Genomic DNA, 17,111 nt, shown 5'->3' on the forward strand with positions numbered 1-17,111 from the left:
TCTACAAACAATGAGATAATGGTTTTGAGTGCTCTGTAATAGCTGAGATGGACGCACTTTAATTCAGTCAGCACCAAATGAAATTGCTTTAAACTGTTCTGGAGACTAATTAAAAATTAATACATACGAGCTTTTTAGTTTCCCAGTTTATGAGATTTACACCAACTAGTAAAGCAAATACTGTTCACCAGCGACCCACACACTGCCACACACCACTGTTATGACATTTTCAGTCATCGTGACAACCAAGTACCTGTCTTCCAACCAGAAATATATAATTGCTGCCTATTCTCTTTGGTACAGTCCTGAAGGTCTCCACCCTTCAGGATATCCTGGTTAACATATAATTATAACTGTATTATAAGAGAGGTAAAATAGGACTTAAGGTATCATTTTCTCTTTTAATTACCTATACTCTCCTTTATTTGTACTTTTGTTTAAAATGATCCTCTAGTCAACAAAGTCAGGTACTGGAATGTTAATATATCAGGGTTCAAGGTTAATTGTTGCCACCTGAAGGAGAAAATTGTGCTGGATGAAAGGAATACGAATATTTTCACCCAACATGTAAATCTGTGTGAGAGGAAAAAAATCTGCAGATCTGCTGATTTGCACGTGAAAATAATGTAAAAATGCTTCACACAGTGAAAATAATATTCTGTTTTGGATCCTGTCTACTCAAGTAATTCAGTGCTGTGTTGTATATACCCAGCTGGGGCTGGTGCTTTCCTACCAGGAACCTCTTCAAACTGTCTGCCGGGGATTGCAGCACTCCTAAAACAGCAGGGAATATTCTGTTATTGAAAATGTCAGTTCAGTGGTAGTTAATGCTCAGAGAGGAGGGTAATTTCACCAACTCTCCTGGGGACTCAAACTGGCAACCCTCTGGTCACAATCCTTCCCTTGGGATAAGGCTGCTGAGACTGGCGCATTTTGGAAAAAAGAATAAAAGATTTAGATCTACTGAGGATTGTTTAAGGAGGAATGTAATGGTCCAGAGAGGAATTAAAAGAAATTATGAGAAATATTGGTACAGGGTGAAGGGTGCATCATTTTCCCATCTGAAAAGTTTGATTTGACAGGCACTGCCACTGTTACACAATGATGGTGGTGAGGACTGAAATCTCAGAGAAGCCAAACTGATCTCCAGTGTACTAGTGTCCAGTCTTACACAAAAGTAACGCATTGCAGTAATAAGTCAATTTCAGCAATACTCGCTCTCCGGTGCTGCCGCAGCTACCCAGCACATAGGGAACCAGAAGGTGGGTCCTCCAACTCCATTGTATGAACTTGCGCTTGTGATGTACTCGCACGCCATTCCATTTGTTGTGCTTACCTAAATTTATAAATATTTATAATTATTAAACGTTTATTTAAAGCGGTCTAGACTATTTAATTGTTCTATATCATTACGCTGCTTTTAATGTAAGCAGGGGATTTTAATACAAAGTGGTAACATGCATGAATGGGTCAGACCTGCGCAGCACTGGATTTAAAATGAACTGTAATAAACTGGAGCTTCTGTGCTTTGGTTACCTGCTGTGGAACTACATGACCTTCATCCGTTTAAGACGAACATTAGTTCTTCTGAGCTCATTTTGGTGAAAGTGCCGCAAAAATAATGTAATCAGTAACTTATTTCTCTACATAGAGAATAAAAATGTAATGTGACTTTTTCCATTTAAATGACGGTAAGTAGTGATATGTAATATATTATGTTTTGTGAGTTACTTGCCCAACACTGCCGGTTTCTATGTTTTCACACCAAAAAGGTCATAACAGAGCTTATACTGTTTCAGTCAAACTGACTGGGAGCTGCAGTATGTCATTTTCATCTGGCTGTGTGTCACTGATTATTACTTTTTATACAACCCTCTGTGTATATTTCACATCTGGGTCATGACTTGTACCCCAGAGCAGACACATTTTTCTATAAAATTGACATATTTAGTGGAGTACGCTACCAATAAATACAGTCCAGTCTGCTCTCACCCTCGTCTATCATATGCTCAGTCTGTGATATCATCAAAGGGAACATCTAAAAGGAAAGTTCAGTTATGCAATGTTTTTTAAACTAATCACGTCTGAATAAATGATTGCTGCCATCGATGGGTGAGAGTGTGTGTGAACGAGAGGCAAAGCACGTAGATAAACGAACAATATAAATGCAGCCTTAAACGAATTGGTTGTTGATCTTTATGCAAGGGTTACTGACTTCCTGTCATGTGAGCAGTAACAGTACACTTTTTTGCAAGTCAATTCTTGCACCCTTATCATCTATATTAAGCAATTATGTGTACTCTGGCCAAAATCTACCTTTAAGCAGTGATATAATTGTTAAGCTGTACTGAAAACATCTGTGTACCACCCTTTTCCTTTTTTTTTTTTTTTTTTTCGTTTTTTGCATCTTCCATTTTGTCCCCAGTTCTTCTTAGTGCTAACTCTCACTCTTGGCCTGAATAAACTGTAACATGAAACAAACCTTATCCCTCACTGGGGACTGGCCAATGTCACAACAGCTCAAAAATTCCAAAGCCCCTTTAGTTCAAAAATGTCCCTTTGGAACGAAAACCCATTTCTCCGACAGCCTAATATCTCAAAAACAAACACCCATTATTCCAAAGTTTCGGTCTTTGAAAACTCACACTCCCTGCAGTTAGACAATCATCAGAAAAAAATGTTTGTTAAATATGTACATGATTTTGTAGCAGGTATGTTGTGGTGAATGTGAATATATTGTTAGATTCAGGCACAAAAAACACTTGCTTATAGTTAGGAAAAGGTAGTGTTTTCACACCCAGTTTTGGTGGCACAGAAGTTGATGGATATATATCTTATACATATTGGTTCGCTGGCTCAAACTCAGCTGGGAAAATGAAACTTACCATATGTTGGGAAGAACAGGACATCGAAGCAATGGGTGTTTGTATTTGGGATAATGGGCTGTCAGAGAAATGGATTTTCGATCCAGTGGGACATTTTTTGGTTAAATGGGGCTTCAGAATTTTGAGGTGTAGGACCAATGGCATGGCATCACCTCACTGGCTTCCCACTTGTACATTTTTAATTGTGTGTACATGAGTAGATGCCAAACATCTATGATGCATTATGCGTCTGATATGAGGAAAAAAAATCTGTGAAAAATGTATTCTCCTGCACCTCTCTTTTTGGCTACACTGCAGCAAGGCAAAGCGCCAGCCCTACAGGGACCAAAGTCTGTCACTGTCTGACTGACTGGTGAAGTTACACCATTGGTTGTGAGAGTGTTTGTGTTTCCCCATTGGTCATTACTCTTTCAAAGTGAAAAGCTGCAACGATGTTTCAACTGTTAATGTCTTCGCCTTCGATCGACTAATACAAAAACAGTTGTTGCTGCCCAATCTTATATTAACAGAGTGTTGCCAGTTTGATGCATGTGTTATAGGATGAATAGCTCAGTGTGTAGTGTGAGTGTAGCAAGTGTGTGGTGGAGCATGAAAGAGAGAGTGAGAGATGCTCTAGTGGTAGTATATGTACCGTGCAGGTTTCAGTTTGTGTATGAATAAATGCTGCAGCTCCTGAAGACACAAGACCCCGCTGTGCTTCCCAGCCACGGTCTGCAAGCTGAAGCAGAAACATTATGTTGCTATGTTTCCTTAAGAGACCCGCGGGACCACCAGAGATCTCAGCCACCATTACCGTCTTTCAAAGGCTGTAGTAGGATATTTGTATCATATGAAACTAGAAGACCAGAGGAATCCATCGGTACCAACCACATCTTGCCAGCTTGTCAGAAGGAGGGTTGAATAACACTTTAAAGGGCCAGTGTGTAATATTTGGCATGGTTTATTGTCAATCTGAATCTGAATCTTCTACCCATTAATATGTTTATATAAGTGTATAATCGCTATAAAATAAAATTCATTTGGTTTTCGTAGCCTTATAGTTATGCTTTTATATATATATATATATATATATAGCAAGGGCCTTGCTTTAGAGAGGTCGCCATCTTGCGCCGCCATGTATGTACAGCAGACCGAGCGGACAATCCAGCCAGCCAGAGAACGCGTTTCGCGTCTATAAATGAACCAACGAAGACAGCGGAAGGAAGGAGGAAGGAGGAGGAAACAGCAGAGAGTGTTAGCAGTTCATCGATAGAGAGTAGTGAAAAGTTTTTTTAGTTATAAAGTTTGCGAATGGACCACACTTACCATGCAACAGGAGAGAATGAACCCGAACCGTCATCTGCAAGGAAAAGAAGACGCAACTTCACTCCTTGTGATGCACTCTCTGCGGCGCTTTTCCTCCTGATGATATATCTCCCCAAAGATGGTAGCACCGAATCCCATTCTGTGCATTCAGCCTCTCTTCTCGCCCGCTTAGCATCAAACACATGGAGTTCCTCATCTGTGTGCTCCGGCTCAAACAGGTATGGCTCTGGGTCTGTGTCCGCTACAAGAAACTCTTTAAAATTGCGTTCAAAGTCGTCCATTGCAGCTACTATAGTCCGGAGATATCGCTAGGCTAAATAAACAGCTGAGCTCTGTTTACCGGCTACGCTGTCAGTCAGTGTGCGGGCTGGAGACTGAGCAGAGAGGGGAGGGGGGGTCCCCACTCGGTATGGTAAACGAGTATGTGTGTAAAGTTATGAAGTGTGTCTGTTACGCTAGAAGAGTCAGAGTTTGGGACGGAGTCTTTTACCCCCTGGAGTGTTACCGGAGTTTCTGGAGTGCTCAAATAACGGGCCTTTTTCCCGAACGCTCCTCTGGTCTCCTGCTCGTGAGGGATTCATTACAATATTGTAACATGGCTTAGATTTCTAAATAAACATACACCTCGTTGCTAGATAGACCTACTCCTGAAAAACTTGTGCGCAAGGCTTTTTGTCCCTACGTGGCCGCCGTCATTTACCCGACGGGAGGGGTGAGCGAGTGAGCCCTGCAATCTAGAATTTGGCCACTGATGTCACTGTTTTCAACCCATTTTACACACTGGCCCTTTAAAGTTCGCTAAATTTTGGTGAGGGAAAAACTGCCATGGCCATTTTCACAGAGGTCCCTTCACCTCTCACCACAAGATATGTGAGAGAAAGTAGATTCTATTTGTACACAAGTCTCCCCTTTACAGACATGCCCACTTATACTAGTCTCGTGTAGTTTGGGGCATACTGCGTACTGGGGTCCCTAAACAGTCTTGTAATTGCATTACTGGAATTACTGGAAAGTTGAGATTCTACTCTAGCCCAACTATATTCATGTGTTTGCTCCTATAGCCACTTAAATGTAGTGAGAACATTTTTTTGAAACAGACATCACTGTATAAAATGCCTTATTTTTATCTGTAGGATAATCACATCATTTTACAATCACAAACCAGAGAATCTACAAATATCACATCACAGCATGGATTTTTCTATGGTGTTCCTCAAGGTCTTGGCGTCTTAATGTGGTATTTTTGTTGAGATTTTTGACCATTTTTGTTGATTCAAGAGTGGTACTAAAAATACTTAAATTTGGCATCAAAACTTTGTAACAAACGTTGTTGCTGCAACAACAACAACTTATGAGACATATTTGAGGAAGGTCTAAGGCCCTATAGACTCTCAACTATAAAGGTCTGAATAGGCTCCAATCCAAAACAATTTTCATTACACATTTATGACTAGAACAACTTGACACATAGTGCTAAACTGCATCTGAAATTAATCTTCAGGTTCCCTTCTTTCAGATGTAGATGGTAGATGTATACTACTTCTATGTGACAGATACTGTTGATTTGCTATCTCCCTCTAAAGATTCCCTGCCCTGGGCTTTGATAAATTACAGCAGTCCTTAATTGACTCAAATATAGCTTAACCATCCATCCATCCATCCATCCATCCAAAGCCTGGTCGCAAGGGCATCAGGCTGAGCAAAGTTTGCCAGATGCCCCTTTCCCCAGCAATGCTTTTCAGCTCCTCCTGGGGGATTCTGAGGTGTTCCCAGGCCAGATGAGATATGTAATCCCTCCAGCGAGTTCTGGGTCTACCCCAGGGCCTCCCACCAGTTGGACATGCCCAGAACATGAGATGGGCCCTGGAGGCATCCTGATCAGATGCCCAAACCACCTCAGCTGGCCCCTTTCGATGGGAAGGAGCAGTGGCTCTACTCTGAGCTCCCCCAGGACGTTGAGCTCCTTACCTTATCTCTAAGGCTGAGCACAGCCACCCTTTCGGCTCATTTTGGCCACTTGTATCCACAATCTCATTCTTTCAGTCATTACCCATTGCTCATGACCATAGGTATACTGAAGTAGCATATCATATGACATGATGACCTATAGTCACCAATGGTCATAGCTTGATAATGTAACATGTCATATGATATGCTACTTCAGTACACTTTAAGAACAGTTATTACTTACTGTACACCTACTGTACAGAAAATTGCAGATGATCCTTTAATATCCAGAAATTTCCATTATGGACACGTCTGACTACACCTGTGACACAATTGACCAAACTAGGTTCAGCCATTTACTAGGTTTCCACCTAGTTTTGTAGAGTGTGCACCAACCTACATTTGAACATTCAGGATTTGATATGCATGAATTAAAGGAACATGGTCACCTGGCAAGTCACTTGTTTATCCGCTTGTAAAACCAGAGCATTTAGTTCTGACCATTTTGTCACAGAACTGAGCAGAAGAGCTTCTCCAGAAGAAAACGGAGAAAATGTGTTTTTCTGTTCCTCATGTCCACAGGAATGTAGACAGAACAACAGGGACAGTTTGGCTGATGGAGGAAAGGGGTGGATGTGGATGTTAGTTTCAGCAGCCAGCCACTGACAGCTACAAAAGGATGCGGCCGCCTCCACAGTTCTTACTGAAAGCATGGATGGTTTGATTCCCTTCAGTGTTTGTTCTCTGTTTATCACAGCTCAAGCTGGATGATATCATTTTCACAGCAGACACATGTACTGTATACATAGAATGAAAGATATTGGATGAGTTATGTATTTCCCACAGATTTAAATCACATTTAGTGGGCCAACATGTCATCTCACCAGTATAGCTCAGCCACTCAATAGAAACTGTTTATGCTCATACAGTTTGTACAAAAATAGCAGTGAACAAAGCACTCTCAAGTAACACCATGTCTACACTGGAGGCTCTCAGATATAAAGACCAAGCAGCTTCAAATGTAGTCATGTTCTACTTTTGCTTTACACACGACAGCAGCAGAACAAATGCACCGCTGTAATCTGAGTGCTGTTGTGTTGCTTCAGCTACACAGGCAGTGTAGAGTTAGCCCCGTGCATATCTGATATGATATTTGCAATAGGATATCTTACTGGCTGTGACAGTCTGGCCAATGAAATTTGAGCAGTGTCTGTCACCAGTAACTAGTGTTGCTCAGAGTTTTATCTGGTGTTATTTTTATTTAAGTAAATAGCCTCAATTAAATAAAGAATGATTGATGTTAAGGGGGAAACAGTCATTCCCCAGCCTGTAAATGCTGGGAAAGTGCTGTTTTTAAACTCAAGAGTCAAGAGACACTATTAAATTTACTATAGATATGATTAATCAAACTTATCATGATATCAACACCCTACAGCCATTAAAACTATGATGTGATGAACTAGCATGTTTTAGTGAATTCCATGCATTTTCCAAGACTCAACGCCATTAGCTTTTGTTTTGACAGTGTGCTATAATGTTATCACACAGGGATTTGCAACCTCAAGAACTACAGGTCCTTAGAGACTCACAGTGTTTTAACCAATGGCTAAACAATCGAACAGTGTTTGGATAAAGTCTTTCCATTTTGTTTAACCAGACACAGCCCGGAAATGGCCATTGCCAAACCCACCAGACTGAGTACTCTAAGCCTTCTTGCTAACACAGTTTACAAGCTGATGTACTTTACAAGGCTTCATTATTTCCTTCGGAGAACTAATAAAATGGTTAAGACTACTCCAAGAAGCATTTAAAGAGTAACCTCAGTATTATTCAACCTGGACCTAATTTTCCCATGTTTTTGTGTCTAAGGGACTTGTAGGAACAACAATTTCTGAAATTGGTCCAGTAAGCGTCAAAACGGTTTTGACTTTTTACTGTCAATGTACGTCCACTATTAGTGCTTACTTTTGCCACTGGCATACTGAGATTATTATTTTAAGTGTCTGACAACATTATGGAAAGGATCGCTGCAGAGATAGACCTTTTTGTTAAAGAGTAAGATCCTTTTTGTTTAACCAGATACAGCTCCAAAATCACTACTGACAAACCCACCAGACTCCATTTAATAAAACAGTAATTTTAGCGTGTATAGAGCCAGCGTCATTTTCACATCTAACCGTGTGGATTAAGGATTTATTTCATCCAAACCAAAGGTGGTCAACTGTCAGTGGCAAAAAGAAGCACTTTTAGTGGACGTAAATCGACGGTGCGAACATGTTCTGAGTGTTTACATTGTAGACTTATTCGCTCAATACTGGACCAATTTAAAAGAATGTTGTTCCCATTATTCACTTACACACTTACACATGGGAAAATAGGATCCATGTTGAAAAATACCCTTTAACTCTGGAATTTTAAGTTAATTTGACGTGCAGAAAGCCACACAGGAACTGCTCAGCATGATTTCCCCCTCGGCATAAAAGGATGTGACGTTTTGCGAGCGTTCCCACAGAAGTCAAGAATTGTGTAAATGCTTTTTTTGATGAGGAAAATAAAGTGAGATTCTGCCTGAAGGGAAACATATGTGACTTTTAAACAAGCTTGTGTACTTGCCAGCACACTGCATCTTGTAATGTGTGGTCCTGTATTCTAAAACCCTCAACACACTCGAGTGAAACACTGTGATAACGGTGATGTTGCAGGTTTCTTGCATGCCACATTATGTCACCAGCATGGGTCTAATAAATTCTTCGTCACAACCTGTGTCAGGGTAGTTAATATCTCTTCTGAAGCTTGTCACATGGAGCCATAAATTCCCGGAGAATTGTAGCAATGGAAATTAAAAAGAACATGCAAGGACAGACATCAACTTCTCACAACATCCATCAGCACCACGCATGTTGTGAAAATGCAGCAAAAGCAAAACAACCTTTTGCTATGGCAACAGCAGCAACAGCATTTTTTTTAATACAACAATGTTGCATCAGCCAACCAAATTGCCCTTGTTTGGTTTGTATACTCAGATTACAGCTGCAGTCACAATGAGAGAATTTGGTCCTAAAATTCTGACCCTGTCACAAAGCTCTAAATCAGCTGTTCATGGACATGTCTCACAGTACTGCCCGGGACCACCATTGTAGATTAATAGGATTAATAAATATTTCACCACAACTGTCAACTTTCACATGGAACTGCCAAACTCGTGCGGTGTGGAGGGGCCTTGAACCATCATTCAGCCCACTATTCCTGTCTCAAGAATAAAGTTTGGGAAATATATTATTTCTTTTCTAGTAATGTCTGTGTTTGACACTGCAGTCAAACAACCGTAAATCAGAAAACTATCAAACTGTTGTGGAAGAGGAAAAACTCTGTGTATCTCTGTGTGATTACAAAAAAACAAAAAAAAAACAAAACGGAACTTTGTCAGGATAAAGCTCTGCCATCCTCTGTGATGAGGGCCTTCATCAGGTAAATCTGTTCTTCTAACCCAGTGCTTGTATATTTAACCATTACTTCCACACAGTCAGTTCCTCAATGGACCTCCCTGATGGCGCCAGATTTGTTTGTTAAGAGATCCGTACAACAGCTGCACAGTGGAAAACCAACAGAAGACAGCTCCAGTAGTTGTAGTTTATGGGAAATATCTGGATGGTTAACTACATGTACAACCCCATCAGTGATGGTGCATGTAAAACGCACCAAAACTGGCCGCTCTCTTTGTATGATACCAGCTTTTCACTTTTACTGATAACCTTTATAGAAAAGAAAACATAATTTTAACAGCTTTACAACTGACTCTCCCATGAAGCTACATCCAGTACAGCAGTAAAGATAAGAGATGAGATTAGATAAAACGTTGGTGATCCCTTTAGGAATACTGAGCTGTTACAGCAACAAGTACTGGTACACTACAGCACTGAAAAAGCTGAATACATTGCAAATAATTGCTTAACTCTCAGTTGCCAGTTTATTGGGTCCACCTCACTAAACCCAATGCAGTCTGGTATAATAGTCCCTAAAGGAGCAGAGTGTGTAGTGGTGAGGACTGCACAAAAAAGGCACAACAGAAATACGGGTAGTGTATGATTGGACAGGATGACACAAGTTGCTCAGAACTACTGTATTGAAGCAACTATGTTGGCCGTAGAGGCCAAGGTTCACTGAATTCTAACCAATAACCATCAATAACAAGACACACACATATGAGAGAGAGTGACAGTGACAGTGGATGCACTTAGCAATCAGGGGCCTGTATCACGAAGCAGGATTAATGTCTTAGCGAATTAACTTCAGGGTTAACCCTGGGTTTTCGGTCTCACAAAGTCGGTTCAGTTCTTATCGGGGTAGATCACCATGGTAACTTACTCTGAACGGCTATCCTGCTCCGGAGCAGGGTAAGTTCAGGGTTGAATCTGATCCTATAAAAAGCACCACCCACTGGCCAATCAGCTGTTCGGAAAAAAATGACTCCGCTGACAGAAATGCAGCCCAGTCATGACAGGAAGTTTAATTCATTTGATTGATTTTGATTTGAAAGTTTATTTTGAACATTAAAAAAGAAAAGAAAGTACCAACAACAGACAATGAAAAGATTGTTCAAAAAGGAGTGGAAAGAAGTCGAACTTTCATCCCACCCCTTCATAAGAAAGAAACTGATCATTTGCGGACACTTAATAGCACCATTAATTAGTGCCATTAATTTGTTTTGTTGGAGGAAATGATCCCTGTTAAAGATAATGGGCCTAACTGACAGCTTTGCTGCTGGAAATGTGGAAAGTAGCCTATCATGTCTACACTTCATGGTGTTTGAGGGATTTTCCTTTTTCTTTTTTAAAGAGGGAGACTTGGTATATTTTTGCGCAGCTGTTAATTTCTAACACAGCTCAATATCAGGATGATTTTATTCAGACTATCAGTTTGGTGTTGATATGATTTAATTGTGGCGTCAGCTTCAAGCTTTATTGTAGCATATATAATGTTATGACAAAGAAGACCAGTTTATCAGATGCAATGATGTTAGACGATAATACACGCAATTCATCTGCGCAGCATTGATTTCATGGGATTCAAGGGTGTGATCAGTGTCAGATGTACAGGTACAGGTACTGTAGCTACTTGAACCAGTGATGAGTCATTTAACCTACACATCATTTTATTTGCTACCTTGTTTTGTCTTGATTTTTCCTTCTCTCCTCCTCTATTTCTTCTTTCCTCACTCGTTTTTTTCTTCTCTATTATGTGATTTCATTGATGTTTTGACAGGGGAATTTCTTTGATAAGCTTTTAGTGGCTTCTAACCTCTCCGGCACTTTTCTTTTTTTAATCTTGTAAATGTTATACTGTCTGTTTTTAACATTATGTGCAAATAAACTAATCTAAACTAAAACTAAACATTATTCATCCCGTTATGCGTTGCCACGCATGTTTCCTCCTCCAGCAGCTGCCACGGTGTTGGCCTTTTCTCTAATGTTGCTTTTCTCCTCCTCATATTTTAGTAGAATTAATCTCTGATCCTCAAGAGAAATACTTTTTTCCCTCACAGACGGCGCTCTGTGAGGACGCTCAGTGACGCTGTGCTTCTCTCATGATTGTGATTGGTCCGCTGCGTGCGCGTTCACGGCTCTTGATAAAGCAACTCTAGGTTGAGTTACCGAGTTGATATCCAGCGTTGTGATACCGATTATTCTGATTGCCATTGTCAGGGTTAGTCCACCCAGGATAGGTCTGGGTAACCCAGGAAAGGTTGATCTCACTTCGTGATGCAGGCCCCAGGTGTTGGCGATCTGCTGCCGTAGACAACTGTATGACAACAACACCCCAGCGTTTTTAATATTTCCTCTAGGGATGTTATCACACAGAGTAAAAGGGGGAAATGATGGTGTGAAACAGCAGAGGCACTTTGTCAATCCGCTGAGTTAACATTACTGTCATTAGCATCAAGCTAGCAAACAATGGTACATCCTCACGGTCGGACATAAAGTAATAACATTAACAAATAGCGGCGGGGCTTTTACTCACCACAACTGCAGAGGCTCCCAGCTTCATTTGAAACAAACTACATTATAGACGGTCGGTTATTTATTAATCCCTCTGTGTGTTTATATATTTACTTTTTATCCACTCCATTATCTTTGTAAAGTTAACATATCGCACCGTCATTTCAAACTCAACACTTGTTTCAAATTAAAAGCCCCTTATAACCTCGGCTAGAGAATCCCTCCATTTTCTAAATAGGCTTTTATTCTGAAACATTTGTCAGAACTTCCTATGGAAGATACAGTAGCTTGATAGTTTACTTATGGCGCTTCAAATGTAGCTCCTGCCATCTGCTGATGCTTTTAGGTGACTACAACAACATGTCGGCTGGCACATGAACAGACACAGTTCTGGCAGTGACTCAAATAATAGTCAAAGTAATAAAAACAGGACAAGAATAACCCGATGACATCACACACGCCATGAAAGACGACCGGGGATAATTGGTGAGTACCAGCGTGTAGCGTGTACCAGGCATAATGCAAGTCCTGAGTCTGAAATATGTCTGTCAGCGAGTCCTACTCCATCTATTTAGACAACGGCAGCATTTCTCCGACCAGGTAGCGAGCCACAAGCTCCATGGCTTCTTTCAGACTCATAGGTTTAACGTTATCTCCGTTATTAGAACCAAACGACAGCCGTTGCTGTTTCGGAGCTGAAGGACCAGCGTTCTAAAAGTAACGAAAGTAACTGATGTCTTGTTTGAAAATGTACTTAAGTATTTGATTACTCAAACAGCAAACTAACGCGTTAGGTTACTCATTACTGCAAAAAGTAATCAAAGTACTCTAACGCGTTACTTTGCGTTATACCCAACTCTGGACTTGTTTTTTCTGGTAACTTAAGATCGGTGGTGGAAATGGGGGGAACACGCTGGAACGTCGTTCCAGGAGTAAAAGTCGAGGGGGAACGTTCCCTCTCAGCAGATGTGGAAAATACAGAATATTCAGTGTTTTTTATAGGGTAAATCACTATAGCTGTTTTACAGTGTTTCTCAACGGCACGCTCCTTTTGCCGAAAGCACCTGAGCGCACTGAATCCATCTGCTGCCCCAATAGAATTCATCCCTGCCAGCATGAGACAGCGGCATTTTTTCCTAAGTGTGTTGTCTGAGGAGAACTTGACAGACAGACGAACAGTAACGGTAGCCAACAGTAGGTAAGTTATGAAGCTGTTGATGGTGGGAGTTCGCTTGAATTTCCTCATACATTTTTGGTGTCTTTGACATATCTAGTCTTGTTAAAATAACGTTAATCTTGATTGTTTGATGATTTTGTGTTTATTGTAGCATATGGCCCGCGGTATTTTGTACTGTGTGTTAAAGCTAGCTAGCTAACACGCTTTCTAGCTTGTTAGTAACGTTAACATTAGCTTACCAGCTAGCCTTGGTAACAGCCTGATATGGCATCCAATATACCAGCCAAGATGTTTGCTAACGTTAGCTGTTATAGACATAGAGTAGCAAGCCTTGCTGGTTTAATTTAGTCAGAGATATTTAGCCAGTTACTCTCTGTGAAGGTGAACTAACTTATCTGCTGATAGAGGACTGAAAGCTTTAGACTAGCTAACGTTACTTAATGTTATTTTCATTAGCTAGCTTGTTCACTCATGTCTGTATGCACGGTCTGTTATATAGTAAATAGAGAATGCTGCAGATAATTACAGGAATAGTTCACAGTTGGGAGGTAACGTTAAGTTACTAGGTACTGATGTTTAGTCAGCCAAATCATTGTTAATTAATATTATATGGTCTGTAATGAAAACACCTAAACTGATATTAGATTTATTTGCAATGAATATTTTTGGCAACATGCATAATTTGTAAGTGTTTTGTTCTTCCAGTTGGATAGCAAAATGAGACGAGATAAAGAGGAAGTGTGGAGAAAGGAAGAGAGGAGAGTGGAGTGGGATAGAGGGCGAGATGGAAGGTATGGTTTACTGTGGAGTATAAGACACTTTACTTCCAAGGGCACATCTTTTATACACCTGTAACCAGAGTATATTCAGTTGTATTTGTTTTCTATGTGAAATTGAATATGAATTAGGCTACTTTATAGAAATCACTCAGCACAGTAATGGCATTGACAGGGTGTCACCATTCCCTATGGGATAAATAGGAAGGTTTGGACTGTGGAGAAAGAGAGGAGAGGAGCAAGGGAGGGAGACATGGGAAAAGAAGGAAGGTACGGTTTTTCCACTCAGCCTACATATAAATATTACAACTCAAGAAAGACTGTTGTCTGTGTGCCTTAAACCACATTTAGTTCACTCACCACACATTCCACAGTTTTAACGCCACATACACTCACTCTTGAGGTGCAGACCACTGATGGATTGGGGGCTTCATGATGGGGCAGTCTGTGGGACAGTGGTGTCCGGTAGCCCTCCATGCTGCCCCCCGGCCCATCCTTATCTGTTCTCCAATTTTAAAGCACCACATACACCTACATCTTGTGGGACAGATGGGAACAGGTTCCAGGTGCCTATGGCTGCACGGCCTGCAGGACAGCAGTGTGCTGTAGCCATCAGCCTTGCCCCACCTGTCTTCTATGTCCCCAATTTTAATGCAACACATCACTTATGGGCACTCACATTCACATTCACGGTGGGGTTAATGTTTCTCCGTCAGGTGGAGAATCATAGTAAGGGGGTGGTGGTCTCACACTGTAGATAGATGTGGCGGGCTCAGGGGGCCCGGCCCTCCTGGGCTGAAGGTTGGAGCCAGGGAGCCCATTTACATCATGGTGGTGTTGCTGGGTTCCCGGTGTCTGGGGGGTCCCGTGGCCCTGTGGTGGGTGGGCCGGGTGGCGCCCTGGGGGCTCTGTGGGTTCCTGCCTGGGTTCTGCCTCCTGACCGGCTGTGGTTTCTGGGCCCTCTGATAGGGGGTCCTGATGGGGGATTGACTGCTCGTGGCGGGCCATTCTCTCCTGTGTGTTGGTGGGGGCCCGTCCTGGGGGGTTCGGGTGGGTGGCCCTTCGCGGTCCCCTGGTTCCCTGGCGCCTGTTTGCAGCATCACCGCCTCCTTGCCCTCCGCCCGGGCCTGGGTGGGCTCTCACTACCGTCCGGTCCGGCGTCTGCTGGTGGCCGGCTCCTGGTGCGGGCCCGTCCGGTGCAGTGCTGGTTCTTTCCCTGGGGGCGGTGCCGGGCCCCCGCGCCTGACTCCTTGGTGGTGGTTGGGGGGGGGGGCGGTCCGCGTCGGATGGTGGGTGGGTGTTCCCTCCTGCCTGGGGCGTGTCTCTGGCTCTCTGGGGGTGCCGGCCACCCCAGAGAGCCCCAGGTCTCTGGGCCTGCGTGGTGTCCTGCGGCCTCTGCGGCTCCCTGGTCTTGAGGTCTGGGCGCCCCTGCAGTCTTGGGGTGCCATACCGCCCCCCTTCCCCCGCAGGACTGGCCCTGGACCCCGGTGATGGTTTTCATAAACACATTGGGAGGGTTCAAATACATGCATGCATGTTTGATACTTCAGCTCCGTGACGCATCGCAAAGAACCGATGGGATCACTCCAAAGGGGCCCACTTGTGTCTCAAACCTAACACACCACGCTGGCAGCTCTTCTCTACAATCGGGCTTTCCCCCCCCACCAAGACTCTCACATTTTTGGTGTTCGGTATAGACTTCTCTTTGTTTTTGTTTTTCAGTACAGTATAGTAGACATGTATATGTTTATTTTTGATAATCTGCATGGAGCACAACCACCTCAAGGCCACAATACATCAGCTACACTGCCTGTTTCTCCTCTGTTTTTTTTTTTGTTTGTTTGTTTATTTCTTTGTTTGTTTTTCCTCCTTCTTCTCCGCATGCACTGTCACTATACAAGTCAGGACTTGAGCACCTGCCCTCTCCCCCTTGCTTGTTTCCTTACTTCCCCCTTGACACACTTTGGTGTATCACGGCCCTCTCTGACTCATATTAAGAAGTTTTTCCAATAAAGGCTGTTAGGCTAGTCTCCAGGGAGGGTGGGTGACGGTCACAACCACGCATTATGGGTATAAAATACTTGACTGCAAGATTAACAGTGCATCAGTCTTCACAAGAAGCTTACACCCTTTTGTGGCGCTAAGCTATGAAGACCAATGCAGACAAGGGGGGGGGAAGGTACGGTTTTCTATAGAATATGAGACACTTTACTTCCAAGGGCACATCTTTTACACTCCTGTAATCAGAATATATTGACATTGAATTGGATTTCTTAGGGTAACCTACAAATAGTTTATTAATATTAACTATTTTTTGTATTTGGCTGTCATTTGTCTTTTACAGTGAAGAGAGAACAATGCAGTGGGGAGCAGAGCAGTGGAGAGAACTGAGGAGACTGAGTAGAGCAGTGGAAAGGATGCAGTGTCAGCCCTCTGTTTTTAAGAGGTAAATTACATTTATTTCATGATGAGAACTGCAGTACATATGAAGAGTTTATTTGGTAGCCTAACTATTATTTCCCATTGTCATTTGTATTTTACAGAGAGGAGAGAACTGAGGAGATGTATGAAGGAGCCATCAGTGTCATCAATGTGATTCCTCTTAGGTAGGGATGTTTGTTGTTTCCATGTGCCCTGGGGGAGTGTTGTAGCTTAGTACCTTTTGGACGCGTGTTCACTGTATGCTTGAGTTGAATGCTGGTGTAAATAAGTGGCACATGTTGGTGTAGCCACCTGAGAGAAGGTGTTTCTACTCATCCATTTAGTGACTCCTTTACAATATACTAATAGTTAATTAAATAAGGGAGACATAATAGCTCTTGGTAATCTTTTTTTAGTGTAGCTTTCGTGATAATGCATAAAAATCAACTGAGGAGACTGAATGCAGAGTAGAGCAGTGGAGAGTTAATTTGAACAAAGAATATCCTACATCATTGTGCAATGCAAGAAAGCATCATTTGTTTAGGTTTAAGGTTTACTTAGTCAATGGAAGACATTAAGGCACTTACTGCACTGAAAGAGATTT

At 42.1% G+C, this 17,111-nt stretch overlaps 2 protein-coding genes across 2 annotated transcripts in view; both read right to left on the reverse strand.

Annotated features, from left to right (window-relative positions):
- Positions 1-17,111, reverse strand: part of gpr4 (G protein-coupled receptor 4) — a 76,366-nt gene that overhangs the window by 22,361 nt on the left and 36,894 nt on the right. The window lies entirely within an intron of this gene.
- Positions 14,774-17,020, reverse strand: LOC125889045 (proline-rich protein 2-like). The gene is made up of 2 exons (XM_049576695.1): positions 17,016-17,020; positions 14,774-15,563 (listed from the first exon to the last, which is right to left on the reverse strand). Exons 1-2 carry the CDS (start codon positions 17,018-17,020, stop codon positions 14,774-14,776), a joined length of 795 nt encoding a protein of 264 aa, XP_049432652.1.

The sequence above is a fragment of the Epinephelus fuscoguttatus genome, linkage group LG5 (genome assembly GCF_011397635.1).
Source record: "Epinephelus fuscoguttatus linkage group LG5, E.fuscoguttatus.final_Chr_v1".
NCBI classification, from domain to species: Eukaryota; Metazoa; Chordata; class Actinopteri; order Perciformes; family Serranidae; genus Epinephelus; species Epinephelus fuscoguttatus.